We start from the raw sequence: 18599 nt of genomic DNA, 5'->3' as shown, positions 1-18599 counted from the left end.
ATAATCTTATATATTATAATCTGTTATATATATATAATATTATAATCTTATATATTATAATCTGTTATATATATATAATATTATAATCTTATATATTATAATCTGTTATATATATATAATATTATAATCTTATATATTATAATCTGTTATATATATATAATATTATAATCTTATATATTATAATCTGTTATATATATATAATATAATCTTATTATATTATTATATAGATATCTATATCTTATTATATAGATTTATTTTGGAACTATTTATTTAAACTTGTTTACATAGAATTATTATTTTACTCGTAGAGTTATTCCATGATTTCGAAAGAATAATATATTATTAATAACAAGGGAACGGAAGGGAGGAAAGAATAATATATTATTAATAACAAGGGAACACGAGAGGAGAATATTTTTTTTTCTCAAAAGCTCACTTCTCGAAACAGAAAAAAAGAATCTTAAAATGCATTTAGCACAAACTGCCTTTTATCTTTATCTCTTCTTTTATGATCCTCGTAATGTATAACTCGTAATAGAATTTTCAATGTTATATAACTTACACTGGCATTGACAAACAAAATTAAATTAATTCGTTAGATTAAACGAAAGGATTAAAAATCATAAAAGTAAAAACGGCGTACGAAAAATGATGGAAGAAAAGCAATTTAACCAGATAAATTTCTGTCTACTAAACGTTACAATCGATGCTAAAGTGCACGTTGTACTTTTACTTTTTCGAAATTTTTGCACTTGTCACAATTATATTGTTGTTAATAAGTTATCAATAAAATATCATTATTAATTATATTGTTATCAGTTAATAATATAATAATAATAATAACAACAGACAATTAATATATATATAATAGTACATATTAATATATATAAATAATAAATATATAAATTATAATCAGTTTCTCTGTATGGATTACTATTAATAACAAAATAATCAATTTCCCATAAATGTATAAAAATCCGCACTCCTGCTACATCTGCGACGCACTGCACGTTTCAACAATCACGAAGGAAAAAAAGAAACAATTATTAACGACATAGAAGGAATTCCGAACGCCTTCCGAGACGACACACAACAGTCGATTACGTCAAATATTTTTTCATCGGGCGTCACATGTCGTACGATATTGCAGTCGAGATGTCAAATAATTAATGCACCGCATTATGACTCGTTGGCTTGGAGATCACGAACGTTCGAAGGAGATCGCGAACGATCAAGAAATACGTAGCCTCCAGACCACGCATAAATAATTATGTTCCTGCAATTGTTGCATTATGTGTTTACGCGTGACAGTCGATCGGCGAACGCGCGTGATTCTAGTTGTCGTTTTAAAGAGACGGGAGTTTAGAGGCCGAAACAAATTGTGCGTATCACTGTCGGTGTAACGGTGAAACACATGGAAATTAAATAGGTGTATAAAAATATCCTTGCGCTGTATAAAAATCGGGAAGAATTTAAAATTCAGAGGAAATTGCGACTATAAGATAACTATTTACGTGATGGTGAATTCGCCGAGGGATGGAGACAAGTTTTGTAGTTGGAGGACTGGGTTTGTGATGGATTTGTTAATTATTTAACTCTATTGCAGTAGAACAATGATAGTTGAATTATAGAAGCGTTTCAGAGTAATTGTGTTTACGTGGAAAGAGATGAAAACGGTGTACGTTCGATGTTATAATTTAATTTTCCTTAGAATGAGGTTACAGCATTTTCGAAAATTTTTATGCACCTTCGAAGTGCCTCTTTTGCAAAATAGAGTCTCGGTAAATAAGACGATAGTATGATTACTCAGTTGAGCTATGGATGTTCTACAAAATTTGATTGTGAACACAAAGAAATTCATTACACAGGTAATAATTATCTTTTTAGTGTCGACTGTTCGATTGTCAATGTAAAAATATGTATATTGCAATTTAATGTTCTCGTTAGCATAGATATTAAAGTACGGCAGAAATTACTGGAATATTCACTATTCAAATAATCTGTTATGCAAGTTTTTTGCTATCTGAACAATATAACTCGCCACTTTCGTGTTGTGTTAACGTAGGAAAACTGTACGGTATTAATTTCTGAGATGAAACAGAAAATATCTGACGAATGTACGTATAAGATATTGTAATTTAAATGTATGATTTCAAATTCAAAATTTAAAATTGAAGTATAAAAAGTTTAAAATTCATGAAATATATGAACTGTTAAATATATCAAAGATAATAAAATCGTTCAATGTCTGAAGCATAACTTATTTCGAAGCATAAATAAAAGGAGAGAATAGTTAAATAATTTAAAGTATCTGTGAATAAAATGTAACTGAATGCAATTTACCATATTAAAATATTAGGCTTAATTAAAACAATATTATAATAATTTACATATACTTTAACATATTTTTCGTTGTTGTTAATTATACTATGTTTTTGAAATCACAAAATAATTTGAGAAGGTGTCATCAGCAATTCAAATACTGCACTTTATTAATCCTCGTTACAAATGACTGTAGCAATTATATTTATTTAGATTTGCATTATGTTGCAAAATAATTTCAAGTACTTAATTTTATTTTCTATTTTGCATTCTCTTTGATTGAATTTAAACATTCCAACATTGCGTGGCGTAAAATCTAAATTTTTGTAGTTCTTAATATTCAATAATACAAGCCAGGAATCCACTATGCGATAATCAATAAAAATTTGACTAATTTACCAATTGATTTTTGATTTGCCAGTTTCGTGTCGTTAAAAAAGAAAACGAATTCTGAACTACGTTAGTCACTTTTTATGGTTTTTATTTACTGCGTCCGTGAGGAAGTTCTCGATATGGAAGAAGCATTTTATAAACGATGTACATAAATCAGGTCATTAAAAAAACATGATCGAATTTTCAAGACGTTTATGCGATTCAATGCGTGTGCACCGTAGACAATTAGCTTAACGTAAATATGAAAAAGTATTACGTGGTATTTTAATAGTCAACATGATGATTTGCTTCGTGAAAATGATTCAGTTCTCAGAAATTCTAATTTTCAAACATGACAAACGAATAGTAAAAAACAGCAATGATCGAATCAACAAGAATCGATTAACAAGATGTTGATTCATTTCTTTTATGCGACAAAAGTAATAAAAATGTAACATTTTATTTGAGAATATCATTTATATTAAATTCATATCGAACCTATATTATCTGTTTCATAATATTAAGATTATCTAAGGAAATACCAAGTGTTTGCTTAATGCTTTTTTTTTTTATTATTATGCCTTCCTGAAATTAAATTCTGTAATTTCCAAAAATTCGAAGTATTTGCATATCACTTCACATTGAAATAAGCGAATTTAACCAACAATTTTAATTTTTAAAGTTTTTCTCGAATAAATAAAGCTCAGATAAAGATTATGTAGATTATTCTACTATAGATAAACATCGAATTATTACTATTGAATATAAATGTACGTACTTTAAATATAAATCATATTAAATTGAATTTGAGAGGTTAATTGAACTTTTTATTCGATTCGCAGGTGATGGAGCCCTATTATCCCTTCAAGAACGGCTCCGTGGAAGATTTCACGATCGGCAGCGAGAATTGCGACAATAAAATCGGTTACTGTAACGGGCCGTTGAAGTCCGGATCCACCTATAAAGTAAAAGTTCGAGCGTTCACCGCGCCCGACAAATTCACGGATACTAGCTACAGTTTTCCGATTCAAACAGGTGAGAACGATCGTGTTGAAGAGCCAGCTCATCGATGCTAGGAAATTCTTTCGACTTGTGCAACGTGACACACAGACGTAATTTTCCAACGCTTCGATAGGATTTCGGATTCGTCATTTTTCCTTCTTTGTTGGCATAAGCAGTTTCCTTTCGTTTTGTTTCGCGCATTCAGGATACTTGATATATCGCACATACATAAAATGTATGAAACGTTTTTTCAGAAATCATGGATATTGATTGATTTTGTTTTTCTTTTTCTTTCAATTTCAATGGTGCGAGAGACTATTTTGGAAAAAATAAATTTTTTTTTAAATGACTGTTAGATAGCTCTTTGCGTGAAATGTTATTTGTTACTGTGTGTAGTTAAAGAATTACGAAGAGGAGAGGTTCTAATTAAAATGGATGTATTCTTGATTAAAATTCGTATTCTCTTTTTTTTCAATTCAACACTTGGAGTAAAAACGTATCGCGTAGCTATAGGAAGCTTGCTAAATTCATGCCTCGTTATTTCGTGTACATGTCTGCTCAAGGATTGCTGCTGGCAGGTAAAGTTAATGATAAATAAATAACGAATAAAGTTAAAGTAACAAACAAGGTTACTATATGTTAACAATTCAAAATCTGATGGAATTCCTTATATTAATTATTAATATCAAGTTCGTTAGCCAACGATATTTGTTTCTAATAACGACCTTATAATGCATTTGATTACTTTATAATATACCTTTTATAATATATTTATAATATACCAACCACATTAAAATAATTGTTACAAAAATATATAAGTAATTCTATTGCAGTTTTATAGCAACATGAATGTTATATTTGAGGCCTAAAACATTTAATAAACCTTTCTAATTGTAGTCTTGTTATATTCGAAACAGATAAGGACAATACGGCTATCATGGTTGGAGTCATAGTTCCAATAGTATTTTTGTTAACTCTGTTGGGCATTGGACTATTGGTCAGACGGAGAAGAAGTCAAGGACGTAAAACGACTGAAACAAGGACCACTGACAACTTGTCTTTACCAGACAGCGTGATTGATACTAGGTAAATTTTGTACATGGCAAATTTTAGATATTTTAACGAAATTACTAATTCACAAACTACATTGTATTTATATTGTGCTAGAAGCAAAGATTTCTACATACTTAAGAAGTAAATTTATATTGTAACAATTGCTTTTACAACTTAATAAATCAAAATTTAAAAAGAGAATTACGATTTGCAATTAAAATATCACAAAGAATGATCCCCTGATTGGACAGTGCGTGTATGGAAATTAAATTTAAGTATCTAGAATTAGAAGATCCCTCTTCTTTTTTTCTTTTTTTTTTTTTTATGAGAAATATGTAAGAATTTTGTATTTTGTGGAATTTTAATTGTACAAGAGAAAAGGACAGAGTACTATCAGTTTAAAGCCATTCTAGTTCTTTTTTTTTTTTTATTAAATTTATCTATTTCTCAACTAACTTTAACTAATTGAGTGCCTCAAAATTTTTGTTTACAGTCGACCAATTAAAATTGAAGATTTTTCGGAACATTATCGCACGATGTCGGCGGACTCGGACTTTCGTTTCTCGGAAGAGTTCGAAGAACTGAAGCATGTTGGAAGAGATCAACCTTGTACAGCCGCTGATTTACCGTGCAACAGACCGAAGAATCGTTTCACAAATATTTTGCCCTACGATCACAGCAGATTTAAGTTGCAGCCTGTAGATGACGAAGAGGGTTCCGACTATATTAACGCCAATTACGTTCCTGTGAGTTTGAACCTCTGTATCACTTGTACGATTGAGACGTTATTAATGAAAATATATCATATTGCTCATTGAAAATACAATACATAAGATGTAACACAATTGCAATTCTTCTTATAAATGTTATCAATATGATTCTCATCTAACTAATTTGTATTTTAGCACTTTCTATGCACTTTATTTCGTATTTTATTTTACTTTGTGTTTTAGCTATTTTCCATTTCGTATTTTAGTCACAAATCGTAAACAGTATTATTTAACAGTACTATAATAAGTCCATGTTACTCTTCGATTATTTCAACAATTAACGCGCGCGCAAAAAAAAAAAAGACTAAGAAGTAAAGTTCTAATTTTGTAATTTTAATACTATAAATGAACAGTATCGTTCGATTATAGCTAACGTGGAAAAAAAAAAAAGAGAATTTCAAAGAATGTTACGTTTTTACATCAGGGCCACAACTCTCCAAGAGAATTTATCGTTACACAAGGACCTTTGCATTCGACACGCGACGATTTCTGGAGGATGGTCTGGGAAAGCAATAGCAGAGCCATTGTTATGCTAACAAGGTGTATTGAAAAGGGCAGGGAAAAGTGTGACCACTACTGGCCTATGGATACTCATCCTGTTTATTACGGGGACATTTGCGTTACGATATTGAACGAGACGCATTACCCCGATTGGAGCATCACGGAATTCATGCTGTGCAGGGTAAGAAAATTTTTCTATACTATATTCTATACAAAGGTATGCAAGAAAAGAAAAGAAAATTATTATCATTTTAATTATATTATTATAATTATAATATTATATTAATTATATTATTATAATATTATATATATATATATAATTATAATATTATAATATTATATATATAATTATATATACTATATATTATATATAATATATGTATATTTTTATATATAATTATATTATTATAATATTACATTAATTATATTATTATAATTATTATTATAATTAATTATAACTTAAATAATAATAACTTTTATAAATAGATACCAACTATCTAAAGAACATGATTTCATGCAAAATTTGAACAGTAATATATATATATATATATACGTTTAAAATTTTAAATATAAATTTGATTTAGAAGAAAATATCATAAATGGATAGCCAACGAAATCTCAAAAAAAAAAAAAAAAGAAAGAAAGAAAAAAAGAAACAACTTCGCCAACAAAACATTTCATCGACAGGGAGACGTCAAGAGAATCATTCAACACTTCCATTTCACAACGTGGCCGGACTTCGGTGTACCAAATCCGCCTCAAACGTTGGCTAGATTCGTTCGAGCGTTCAGAGAGAAAGTGAGACCGGATCAAAGACCGATCGTCGTTCACTGCAGCGCTGGTGTTGGCCGCAGCGGCACGTTCATCACGTTGGACAGAATACTTCAGCAGATCTTGGTGTCGAAGTACGTCGACATTTTTGGAATAGTCTGGGCAATGAGGAAGGAGCGCGTCTGGATGGTCCAGACGGAGCAGCAATACATCTGCATACATCAGTGTCTTCTGGCGGTGCTCGAAGGCCAGGACATGACTGGACCACCGCGGGAGATCCACGACAATCAAGGATTCGAAGGTGAGTTTCCATCTTCGAACTGGCCGCTTTCGGAATTTGGTAATTTCGAGAGACTTGCTCTCTGCGAGATGAACAGGGATGTGCGCGTATTAAAAATTTTTGGACGTTCGTTTCTAACGCGAACAATATATTATAAATTGAACGAAGTGTAGCTCGGGTTTGTTTTATTTTTTTCTTTTTTTTTTTTAGATGTGATAGTTTCGCTATTTTTGACGCTAAATGAAATATTATACCTGGCACATGGATTTTGTATAAATGAAGTTTATTGGAGCTTTTTATAGTTTATAGCTGTATGTTGAAGTTTATAATGAAGGTTCACTGATTCGTTCTACTTGTATAGTTTATAACATATTCAGTGAAAGTTAAATAGAGCTTTATAATGATTTCATTTTTATATTCCATGTGAAGCGAATTTTCCGATTTATCATCTTGTGTATCTAACAAAATTTCAAAGATCTACGTAAATATTTTAAGTACTCACACATTCCTAACGATATAATATACTCTGAGCTTCAAGTATATCATATGCAAAGTTCTGACGATAAAAATATTCAATGACAAAAAAAAAAAAAAAAAATACAAAAATGGTGAAAAAATAGTTTAAGGAAAGCTATTTTTTTAGAATAGAAATTACCTCAAACGTTCTTAAATTAAAAATAGAAATATTATTTAATTGACAAATAAATCTCAGAGTAAATTTAGAAGTGCGAAATATTTTTTAATATCTTTTAATATAAATATAAATATATATATATATATATACTTTAAGCTCAGATATATTCTATCCTAAAGCATCGCGACGGAAAAGCGTACAGAAAAAAAATTCGTTAAAGCCTCACTTTCGATATTTACTTGATTTTTTTTGTTGAATAATCAATGCATTTATCTCTTTTGTGTGAGTTCAATCGTTCAAGACAGAAAACAGTAGTGCATGAGTGATTCGAGATTGGTGAAACGTCTACCAAAAATCGAAATATGACGTATAATTTAAAAACACCCATCAGTGATATTGATTCTTCGTAATTTCAGTAATGTATGACGTTCATTTCTCGTCGTCCATTTCCTTCTATTATTACAAATTACTGAAATACATAAACAATGAATAAATACACACTGCTGCTCATAAATATGTGGACATTTAGTCGATTTGTACTGATAATGAGAGTACACGAATAAATTAATAGAATGATTAATTTTGTTGATGATACTTGTTATCTTGTCGTAAAATCAAACGGATTTTATCTCGCAATTAGATCGGGAGTATTTATGAAAATTGAAATTTTCGTGAAAGCAAATGCAGAAATATATGTACATTATGAAGATTGTTACATACTTTGGATATTTTATGTATTTCTTAAATATTTTTATATATTATATAGCATTTTTGCATTTTGAATTATTAAAAATAAGCAAATGTATTTCTTAAATATTTTTATATATTATATAGCATTTTTGCATTTTGAATTATTAAAAATAAGCAAATGTCCACAAACTTTTGAGCAACAGTATACAGTGAATCACAGAAATATTCGTACTCTTACAATATTGCTGGCTTTGAAATGTTTTACAATATAAAGCTGGTTAAAAATGTTTTACAATATAAATATCAAGATTTTGATCGGTGATGATATATTTTTAAAAAAGTAAGGTAATTGGGATTATTATTCATAAAAATTTTGAAAATTGCATTGTAAAAGAATATGGAATCATTTAATGTTGGCAATGAAAAACAACTCCAACTAATAAAAAAGCAATTGAAAAGTCAGGAATTATTTTAAACATACTATAAATTTGTTAACCAATATTTATCGCCGTACTTGTTAGTTAAAACTACATTTCATATGAAAAATTTTCTCAAATTACCAAAAAGAATTTTCTTTTTAATGAGATGGTATATATAATAAAAAGAGAGTGTAAAAAGTGAAACTACGTCTTGCTTGCTGCCAGTTCTTCAATTAATGAATATAATGAATACTTCTGTGACTCATTATATATACACTATTGTGTATAAGTATTTGGACAATCCTAAATTATCGAAAATATATAAAACACAATTCAAATGAATCTTTTTCATTGAATTGTAATTATGTAATAATTGTACGCTTAATAGAACAATTAATACAAATTAATAATTAATCAATAATTAATTAATAATTAATACAAGTTATTCGTTAGAAACGAATATGGAATTTGAATGACATTATCTAACCTCTATTTAAATTACAATAAATTATAGTAATTATCTAAATTATAGTTGTGGAAAGCGAAATAGAAGCAACAACCTTTTGGTGAATTGCATTAAACGTCCAATTATTTATACACCGCAGTGTGTTCTAAGAAAAATATTTTAGCAGTGCATTTACGAGTAAGAAAAAAAAAAAAAAAATGAAGAAAAAATTCTTAACGAATCAAGTATGAATCGTGCAAAGTCTGGTGATGGTGATGGTGATGGTAGTAGTGATTTTTGAATTTATATTGGCTCTTTCGAAAAAATTTAAAAAAAGGAAGGGCACGTTCGATTTTGTGTCACGTGCAAAAGTGTTGTTGCTTTATGGTAAATTGTATCACGTCCGTACGTAGTGAAATCACTTCCCTTCTCCAACCTCGTGATCCCTTTGAATCCAGGCAAGAATCGAAGCTCCGTTGAAAACACAAAGAGTCCCGCCGAGGATGAAAAGGAAAGGTGACCCTCGAACTGCGATTCCGGAGTCGATGGTAATTTTGATCCTCGCTTACTTCGTTTTTCCGCCTGTTTTCTATTATTTCTCTCACTGTCGGCACAGTACGTTGCATGCCCATGGTAACTATAGTTTCGCGAAATGCACGTGGCATGAGAGCTAATCGATAGAAAGTAACACATAAAACGCTTTATAATGTACAGGCAGCAATAGGAATATGTTATTTGTTTCGTGTTGATCGAAGAATAATTTTGCTTTTGTACATAAGTAGCAGTGAAGAGGAGCCTCAGTTTGCTGGGTAATGATCATTTTATATTTATTTTATATTTTGTAATTTAAGCGAATACGATTCCTGTAATTAATCATCATTTGAGATTCTGATTATTGCCGTTTTTAACTTCAGCTTTCCTCCTTTTGTCAAAAATACGACTGGTACGATTTCGAAGAAATAATTCTTTCGTGATTGTCACGTTGATGTTAATTATTTGCATCGAAATATTAATGTATTCTGGCATAAATTTATAGGAAGAGCATGCAATGAGAGCCATTTTTGGTATCTCGCAGACTTTGTTGCATCTGCTGTTGTCTCAATCTCCGATAATTGTGAATTTGAATAATACAAATAACAAAATTCTTATTTGTACATTCAATTTTGTTGCTATCTCTTCGTAGTTTTGGAGGATTTAAGGAGTAAAATAATTTAGTTAATTAATTTAATTAAATTTTTAATTTAATTCCTTTCAATTGCTCACACGATTTAATCTCAATTGAACACAGTTGAAGCTTTCATCTTTTTTTATTTTGGATTTATAATTTGATTTTATCTTTTTCTTCAAAGTTAATTATTTCATTAGAAACAAAATTGGATGTATACTTTATTGAATTTGTAAGAAAGAATTAAATACTTTCAGCAATGTGAATTTTTTCTAAAGAAGAAACTATAAAATCTACGATAGTCAGAATTTAATATTATCAGTAACTAAAGCATTTAAAAAGAAAATTCATTTTTTACAGAAATGTCAAGATTCATTCAATATCGTATATTCTACAAATAAACGAAACGAAACTTGCTTCTTCTTTAAAATTTTTAATTATTATATACAGGGTGTTTCCAATCTGGTGGAATAACCAGACAGAATGTGATTTTACATGAAAAAATAGTCAGAAAGAAAGAATAAAATTCTTTCATTTACAGCTTCTCCTCCCATAAAGTCGAATTTGAAAATATGTCAATCCAGAATCAGCCAAATTCAAGTATCCATATCTATCTGTATAAAAAATTTTTGAAATTCAATTTTGCCGAGAATGAAACCTCAAATTTACAAAATTGAAAAATTATTAGATCACCGAAAATTGTAAATTTAAATATTTTATTTCTCCCTTTTGACTTGTTTCTTTACAATAAGAATCGTTCCACCGAATTAAAAACACTCTGTGTAGTTTCAAATATTTTATTTTAAAATACTTACATGCAACTATCAAATTGCAATAGAAAAAAAAGTACCATATATATTGTATATCAAAGTCACAATGCCGAATTTTCTCTGCATTTAATCGATTCAGCTTTCTCAGTTTGTTTCTATAATATCAAGTAGCATGATTTTTCACCAAAAATCTAAGCACCCACTAAAAATTCCACTGAAAATTCTCATTCCTGGTTCTCGTTTATTTTTCCAGACGACGAAGGAATAGCAGAGTCAGGAATGTGATGTTCGAATACCTCGTTTCATTCAGGGATCAACGAACACGAGGATGTTCTAGAAGTATTTTGAAGAGGTGCGGTGCACCGTTATCGAGAGTAGCATTACGACGCGATAACATGCGTGGCATGTTGCTTAAATCGCGAAGGCAAAAGCCAAGAGACTGAACATGCGACGATTCCTCGATAATCGATTATATGTAGTCGATGTTCATTCGGTAATGTAACGCCACGTGGTGCTTCTGAACAAAACGACAAACAAAAGACGACTAGTTAGCTCTGTTACGAAAGGAAGCATACGTTCAAAGTGATGCGTCTTTAGTTTTTCTTCTTTTACTGGCGACTCACGAGTGAACGAGAGCTAAAGGACTAAACGTGCGAGAAGGGGGAGGGTGGGAATCAATTTCAATTTCGCGAACGTGAAATTACGTTTGGCTCCGAGTCGTCTGGACAACGCACGAGTGGCAAATTAATGTCGACAATAAATAGATACGTCGAACGAGAGAAAATATCGCACTCAAAGCTGTGGCCATTTAAAGGGCTGTAATAAAAATTATGGATTCGCGACAACACGAGAGCATTCAGCAGCGAAAAGGAGGACAATTTGTTGCTACCCTGTCTTTGATTGTACTGTTACAAGATACAAGAAAGTAAAACGTATAATATTCTATATCACAGAATACGTAACTTAGACTATTTTATTGAAATTGTTATAGAAATATGAGATCTTTTGATGTTACCAAGTCTCGTAATAATTTCACTACACACGAGAATGTAACTTTACTTTCGTCACCGAGGCACTTTTCGTATTCCATCAGTAGAATTGAACGAAACAAGAGTTTATTATGTTATCTCAAACAAGAGTTTATGTTACATTTATGACATACTGAGACGGTTCAATATCGTATTCGGGAAGTCACTGTACATACTGTGGATTTCTGACGGAATATTCTGCAATCTGTGTTTACTGTTCATTCAATTTCGACCAAGATGTAACCACGGAGTAACGTTATTCGAGGTTTTTTTTAACTACATTTGTCACTACTCTTTATGTGTCCACGGCTTAACTCGGAGGATCCACTTTAGAACACACAGACTCTCATACACTCACATGTTAACACAGCAGTCTGATGATTCGACGTCGCTGATGATTCACAAACGAACGTCAGAAATCAGTAGACAGTCTACGAGAACGCATCTAGAACGTGAAATTTCGTTGTCGAAAACGAGAAAGTGCAAAATACCTTGCAGGTATTCGCGGGAGGAACGATTCAAGAAACCGGATGCCGAAAGTGAATGAAAAGAAAAAAAAAAAAAGCAGTCGGAGATCGCTCTAACAAACGACGATGAGATTCTTCGAGACGTAAAATTCGAGTGTTAGAAAATTCAATTGGAGATGGTAGACGAATCGTTTCGACGAAAATATTTAAATGAGTTATTTATCGAAATATGCCGTGCATGCTGAGGTATATAACAAATGACGTTGCGTCTGAACGTTTGTTCGAAACGAGAGAGTGCGAGGTGAAGTAGCGTGGTAAAGAATTTTTTTTCCCGTAGGTCGGCAGCGCGCGTTTCATCTTCGATCTCTGTCTCGTCGTGTAAATAATATAAAAAATCGCTGTGTGTCGACATTCTCGAACTAATTAGGCTTTGAAATGATCGCGAGAGCGCATGTCGATGGAAATCGACGGTTCCCGCCTCGATTTTCACGTCGGCACGACCGATCCTCGCGCTTAGGTTACCTATCGCGATGTTAGATAAGTCCAGGTTGCATATCTTAAGGATTGTAAGATGCGTAATCCCGCATTGGGTTGCCACGCTTCGATCGAGCCGTCCGGTTCGCAACAAATCGACTCAACTCTCGAAAACGATGACGAATCGTGTTTCCACGATTATTTGGAACTTTTGACGACTGATTTTTATTTACTATTTATTTGTTTTGCTGTTTTTCGTTCGTGCATTCTGCGAACTACGAGATATTACATTATTTGCGACACGTTAAGCGAACAATTGTATTTTACGTTATCTGCGAGTGTATGAGAATTCTTGAAGTTTAATCGAATAGATCCAACTTTTCAAAAGAAACGTTTCTCATTTGGGAAAATAATAAATCTACGTCTGACATTCAATTTTATATTTCTAGATTTCTCATATTGCTTTCTTCGCGTAATATAAATCGTCCCTCGCTGTTTAATAAATTTTTATTTCTTGCTCCATTGTAATCAGTTTCACGTGTAATTGCTAAACTGCTGATTTTTATGCAAATTGATTTTCTTAAATTCTAATAAAAAAAAAAAAGTAGGACCCAAAGACAAATTTGTTTCACTTGTTAAATATTGCAACAGGTATTTCATGTATTATGCGTGTTGTGTGGATTTTTATAAATTTACATTGCAAGTGCACAAAGATCCGCAGTTTAATAATCACCAATGAAAAAGTTCATTTCACGATTCCATGCAAATACTATACCTTTCGTTTCTCTTTTATTAAATATATTAACGAACACTTGTTTTTGTTACGTTTTCAAACATTTGAATAATTTTCGATATAATCTCAATAATAGTCTCATTTCACAATTATCTGAAATATCGTGCAAATCATAATTTCAACGTTTCAAGCTTCGAGATTCATCGATTTTGAATTCTAAAGTGTTCTCATCACGTTATGGTCGATTTGTTGTGAACCAAACGATAATTGGTTTAGACGCCGTTGCTGATGTAATTAAAAAAAATCGTGAGTGGCAACCATCCGTCCAAGGGCTGTAGTAGCGACGCCGATTAAATTGTAAAACATTGCCTAGAATGAAAAAAAAAGGGGGAAGGGAAGAAGGATGAGAGGAGGACGATTTCCTTCTTTTTTTCATGATAGGAAAAGTAAGAAAAAAAAAAAAAAAAAAAAAAACATGTCAGTGGGAACAAGAAACTCGCATCTTCGTAGAAGTCATATCACTTTTCACGAGAATCACTCGACGATCCGTATAATATACATATTTACTTATTGACAGTCGATTCGAAACGACGATCGCCAGATCGTTCTGAAAGTTAATTACACATTAGCGTAGAGATCGTTCTTTGACGTCGTTGTCAACGTTTCGTGTCGTTTGTCGTTAACACGTAAGACTAATTTGTTGGATAAACGGATAGTAAACCGAACGAACAATGAACGAGTGAACGAGTATCTTCAAGAACAGAAACTGTATGCAATTTAGATGATTGATAGAACTACAATTTAGAAAATATTAACAATGAAGTCTGAGAAACGAGGCAACGATCAAATCTAACAATTAACGATTCGTCTTGTTGTTGATATCAAAGCTAGATTGAGTAATAAATTCGTTCGCGTTCCTTGGAAAAAAAGAGAACAGTTATTAAGTGTTGCTAGGTCTGTGTAAAATTTACGTATCTAATCGAAACGTAATTTATTAGAAATACATGCCTTTTATTTCAAAAATTCAGATATACTCTTGGATTCTTTGATTCTTCAATTTTTTTATACTATCGTTTAAAATGAAGTTAATCGCTTGTCTTGCGATCTTTACATCTACTTTGACATTCGCACATAAAATTATACGTACGTGAGTTGTTTTCAATAATTTGCATTATAATTTTGTAGTTGGAAAGCAAAGTAAAAATTGGAAAATTGGAATTATAATTTGTTTTATATTGTATCAGATCCATGATCGACACGTCATAAGGCAAGAGGAGTTTGCACTCTTGCAAATCAGAAACATTTTCTTGCAACAACTCGATAATTATAGTTACAATTTATTTGAATTCAAGATTACATTTCTAGAGCTATGAATGTTTCTTGATAAGGTCGAAAAGTTAGATCTCTTTTGAACGATTTTATTTATGCATACATACTTCTGACATACTTATGATGTTTCGTGGAATTTTTGAGAATAGAATTAAAATAATATTATAGTTTGAAAATAATCAAAAAATAGAATCTTAATAGGAAATTTGTTTACTTATTAAATGTTAAAGCGCTGTACTTAGATATACATTCTACGGAACTTCAAAATTTTCCATAAATTCATAAAAATCTGAATTTTAACAACATTTCATACATTTCTAATCAAAATCTTCAGAATTGCACGCATATTATTCTTAAATAATTCTGTACAATCAGAGGTCTGAATATTATTTATGCCAGCACAATTGTCAGTCTGTCAGTCGGAGAAAATAAAATAATCAGGCTTGTTGCAACGAATGTAGCAATGCAATGAACAATGAACAAATCTCCTTCGTGCAAAAAATATCAAAAATAAAATTACACGTGATTCACTACTTGTCTGAGTGCAAAAGATTAAAACATACGGCAAGCAAACTTATTACTCAATCCAGTAATAAAACAGAGACCCAGTTTATAACCAATAATAATCGAACAGGTAGCGAACGTTGAACGACGGCAACGCGTTTAAGACGAATCGGAAAGAGCCGATCGTCGCTTCTGGTACTTATATAGAGATTTGCTCGATGCTGCAAAATGGTGTACTTAATTTTTGTATTTACGACGAGGCAAGTAGGCGTGATCGGACAATTTTTAGGTGTTTAAGAGCAACAGGGAAATCGATTACTCTCAGCAGGGTCAAACGAATTCTCTCGGTCTGGTTTCCCCCTCGGAAGACGGAGAAGGAAGACATTCGAGAAGAGAAACAAAAAGAAAGAAAAAAGAAGAATGGGATTGAAATTCACTGCCCACATGTATTTTTGGAGAAACGTTTTTATATCACTTAAGTACATATGTAGAACGATTCGTAAAATTCGCGTGATCGTACTTGTATTAGAGACAAAAAAAAAAAAAAAATGTCCAATCGACTCCATATTTTTTTTTTATCGATCCGTTGATGTCCGATGGTAGAATCGATCGAAATTTGTCGATTTTTCAAAACGAATTGAACGTGGTCATGGTTAACAATCGAAATAAATAGAAATAAAAATTGCATCGCCGTGGTCTCATCGTCGTGGATATTCAATGAATGAATTTTTTCCCCGAGATTATACAGAGTAACTGAATGTTCGATATTCAAGGTTGCACGTGAACTGTTGTAGGATATCATTACTAGACAGAACACGGAATTAAGGATTGATATTAACTGATATAATATTATTGTCAATGAATATTTTTATAACGCTTCCCGATAATTCGTATCGCAGGGGTATTAATTGAGATTGATCGTTGTGTTCTAGACGAATATAATGAATCAGAGGTCGGATTTTAATCAATGCCTAGAGTTTCTTTCTTCAGCATTCCATAGTAAAAATTTTGTTCTGTTCTCGTTTAAAAATCAATTTCTTCGTTTCATTTTTTTCTTTTTTACATTTATATAAATATTAGATGGTGCTTTAATATTTATTTTGAATATACTAAATACTATTTGGTAAAATCTAAAGACCACACTAAGGACAGATCTTTCTAAATATAGATATCTATCTATATTTAGAATAAAATTAAAATTTTATATAATTTATATAATAATTTATAATATATATAATATATTATATATATATAATATCTATCGTGCACAATACATTGTATTATTTAATTCTACAATTTTACGTCATATAGAACAATAAAAAAAATTTAATTTCTCTTTTATCAAATTTCTTATTGTGATGAAAGAAACTCTGTTAATATCCATAACTTGCAACTCGTAAAATTTCATTAAAATTATTAACTAATGTAACAATATATCATTAGTAATATTATTAACATATTATTATTAATAATATTATTTTGACTTTGGATCCTATTGTAAGTCGTCTACCACCCAACGATATTAATTGAATATTAATCAAGAAAACCGCCAATGATCTGCCAAATGCAATAGAGTATTATAGAATAACAATGTTTACATAAATTGAACACCCCAAATTTCGAGCTTGCCTCCTCTGTAAAAAAAAAAATACATTGTTCCAGAGACATTATGAGATTTCGTAGATGTAATCGTACGTTTAGAAAACGAAGGATAAAAGCCACCGACGCACAACGGATCGATTGAAGAAGAGATCGAGCGGACAACTGCAGTTTCCAATCCATCGAATTTCTTTGCTATATACTACTACGCTGTATATGTACGCGCGTATATGTGTATCATCAAACACGCATGTTATTGATGTTTCTCTGTGTAAATGGATAATTACGATTACCGGGTCGTTCGAGGTTCATTTGGAAAATGCACGCGTTCTTGTTCTCTTTGTTTTCGCTAGTATTAATTCAATTCGTTATTTCAGAGATTCAAACATTTCAGACAGAGTAGCTCAGTCAACGTATTTACGTATGTTGTTGATGGATACGTTTTCTGTTATCTGAATTTTCCTCCACTTTTCCGCATTGAATGAAGTCTCTCACATTGAGCTTTTAATTCCAACACGAATTTTAAGAGTATGTAAATTGCATGTAGATACCTTCACACCAGAGAATCATTTTTAATATTTAAATCTTCTTCCTTCCGTTCTCTTGTTGTTGAATTTTCAGTTCGAACTTTCGAGAGATCCTAAGAGCATTGCAAGGAAACAAGGATGTTTCATTATCGAAATTTTCTTTCTCTCTTGTATTATTTAACCCGGATGTTTCGCACAGATTCTAGAAATGCGTATTGTAAATCGCAACGGCAGGATTTCCTTTTTTCTTCGTTGTTGAATTAATTAACTGAAGTTTTTTACTCCAAGATGCAGATTAAATTGTTCTTCTTTTTGGAAATGTACTTAGATACTTTCCGACAGTTGGTCATAACGTTATCGATCGTAGATAACTTTCAACGGAAATTTTTCAACCAGTATTGAACGAACATTTTATATTTTTGTAAGTATTATTATCTTCTAAATATGAAGTTACAAGTACCGCTTGGTCACTGTTAACAAGTTTCGGTGTATTGCTTTCGTTGAATCAGATTCACGAAATTTCGTCGTTGAATCTTTTTCACTCGATCAGGTTGTCGACGTATCACGCACAAGTGTAATTGAAAAATTCGGATCATTCGTCTGTGTAAGTGTGCTTTTGTAGATATACGATCATATCAGCATAACGTAACGTAAATGTAAGAACGATCTGTGTAGTAAGATCTGGATTGCTCTATGCTAGGACGATTGATGTTTTATTGTATTGCAGCTTTTAACATGGGAGGA

The 18599-nt window shown here is 31.3% G+C and overlaps 1 protein-coding gene across 6 annotated transcripts in view; it reads left to right on the top strand.

Annotated features, from left to right (window-relative positions):
- LOC122536955 (tyrosine-protein phosphatase 10D) overlaps positions 1-16133 on the top strand; it is a 68296-nt gene extending 52163 nt beyond the window's left edge. For 2 of the 6 annotated variants that reach the window (XM_043669765.1, XM_043669760.1), the window contains 7 exons: positions 3537-3729; positions 4614-4782; positions 5243-5495; positions 5944-6201; positions 6708-7092; positions 9673-9807; positions 11448-16133. In XM_043669765.1, the coding sequence (XP_043525700.1) occupies positions 3537-3729; positions 4614-4782; positions 5243-5495; positions 5944-6201; positions 6708-7092; positions 9673-9779 (1365 nt within the window). In that variant the 3' untranslated portion in view covers positions 9780-9807; positions 11448-16133. Of the gene's footprint in view, positions 1-3536; positions 3730-4613; positions 4783-5242; positions 5496-5943; positions 6202-6707; positions 7093-9672; positions 9808-10041; positions 10069-11447 lie in introns of all 6 variants that reach the window. The other 4 variants (XR_006308522.1, XM_043669762.1, XM_043669761.1 and 1 more) reach the window with 4 other exon arrangements.
- The last annotated feature ends 2466 nt before the right edge of the window (positions 16134-18599 follow it).

This window comes from Frieseomelitta varia, unplaced genomic scaffold, assembly GCF_011392965.1.
Source record: "Frieseomelitta varia isolate USP_RPSP 00005682 unplaced genomic scaffold, Fvar_1.2 scaffold_880, whole genome shotgun sequence".
Classification (NCBI taxonomy): domain Eukaryota; kingdom Metazoa; phylum Arthropoda; class Insecta; order Hymenoptera; family Apidae; genus Frieseomelitta; species Frieseomelitta varia.
The sequence above is the reverse complement of the archived record's forward strand: the minus strand, read 5'-3'. Positions and strand labels throughout refer to the sequence as shown.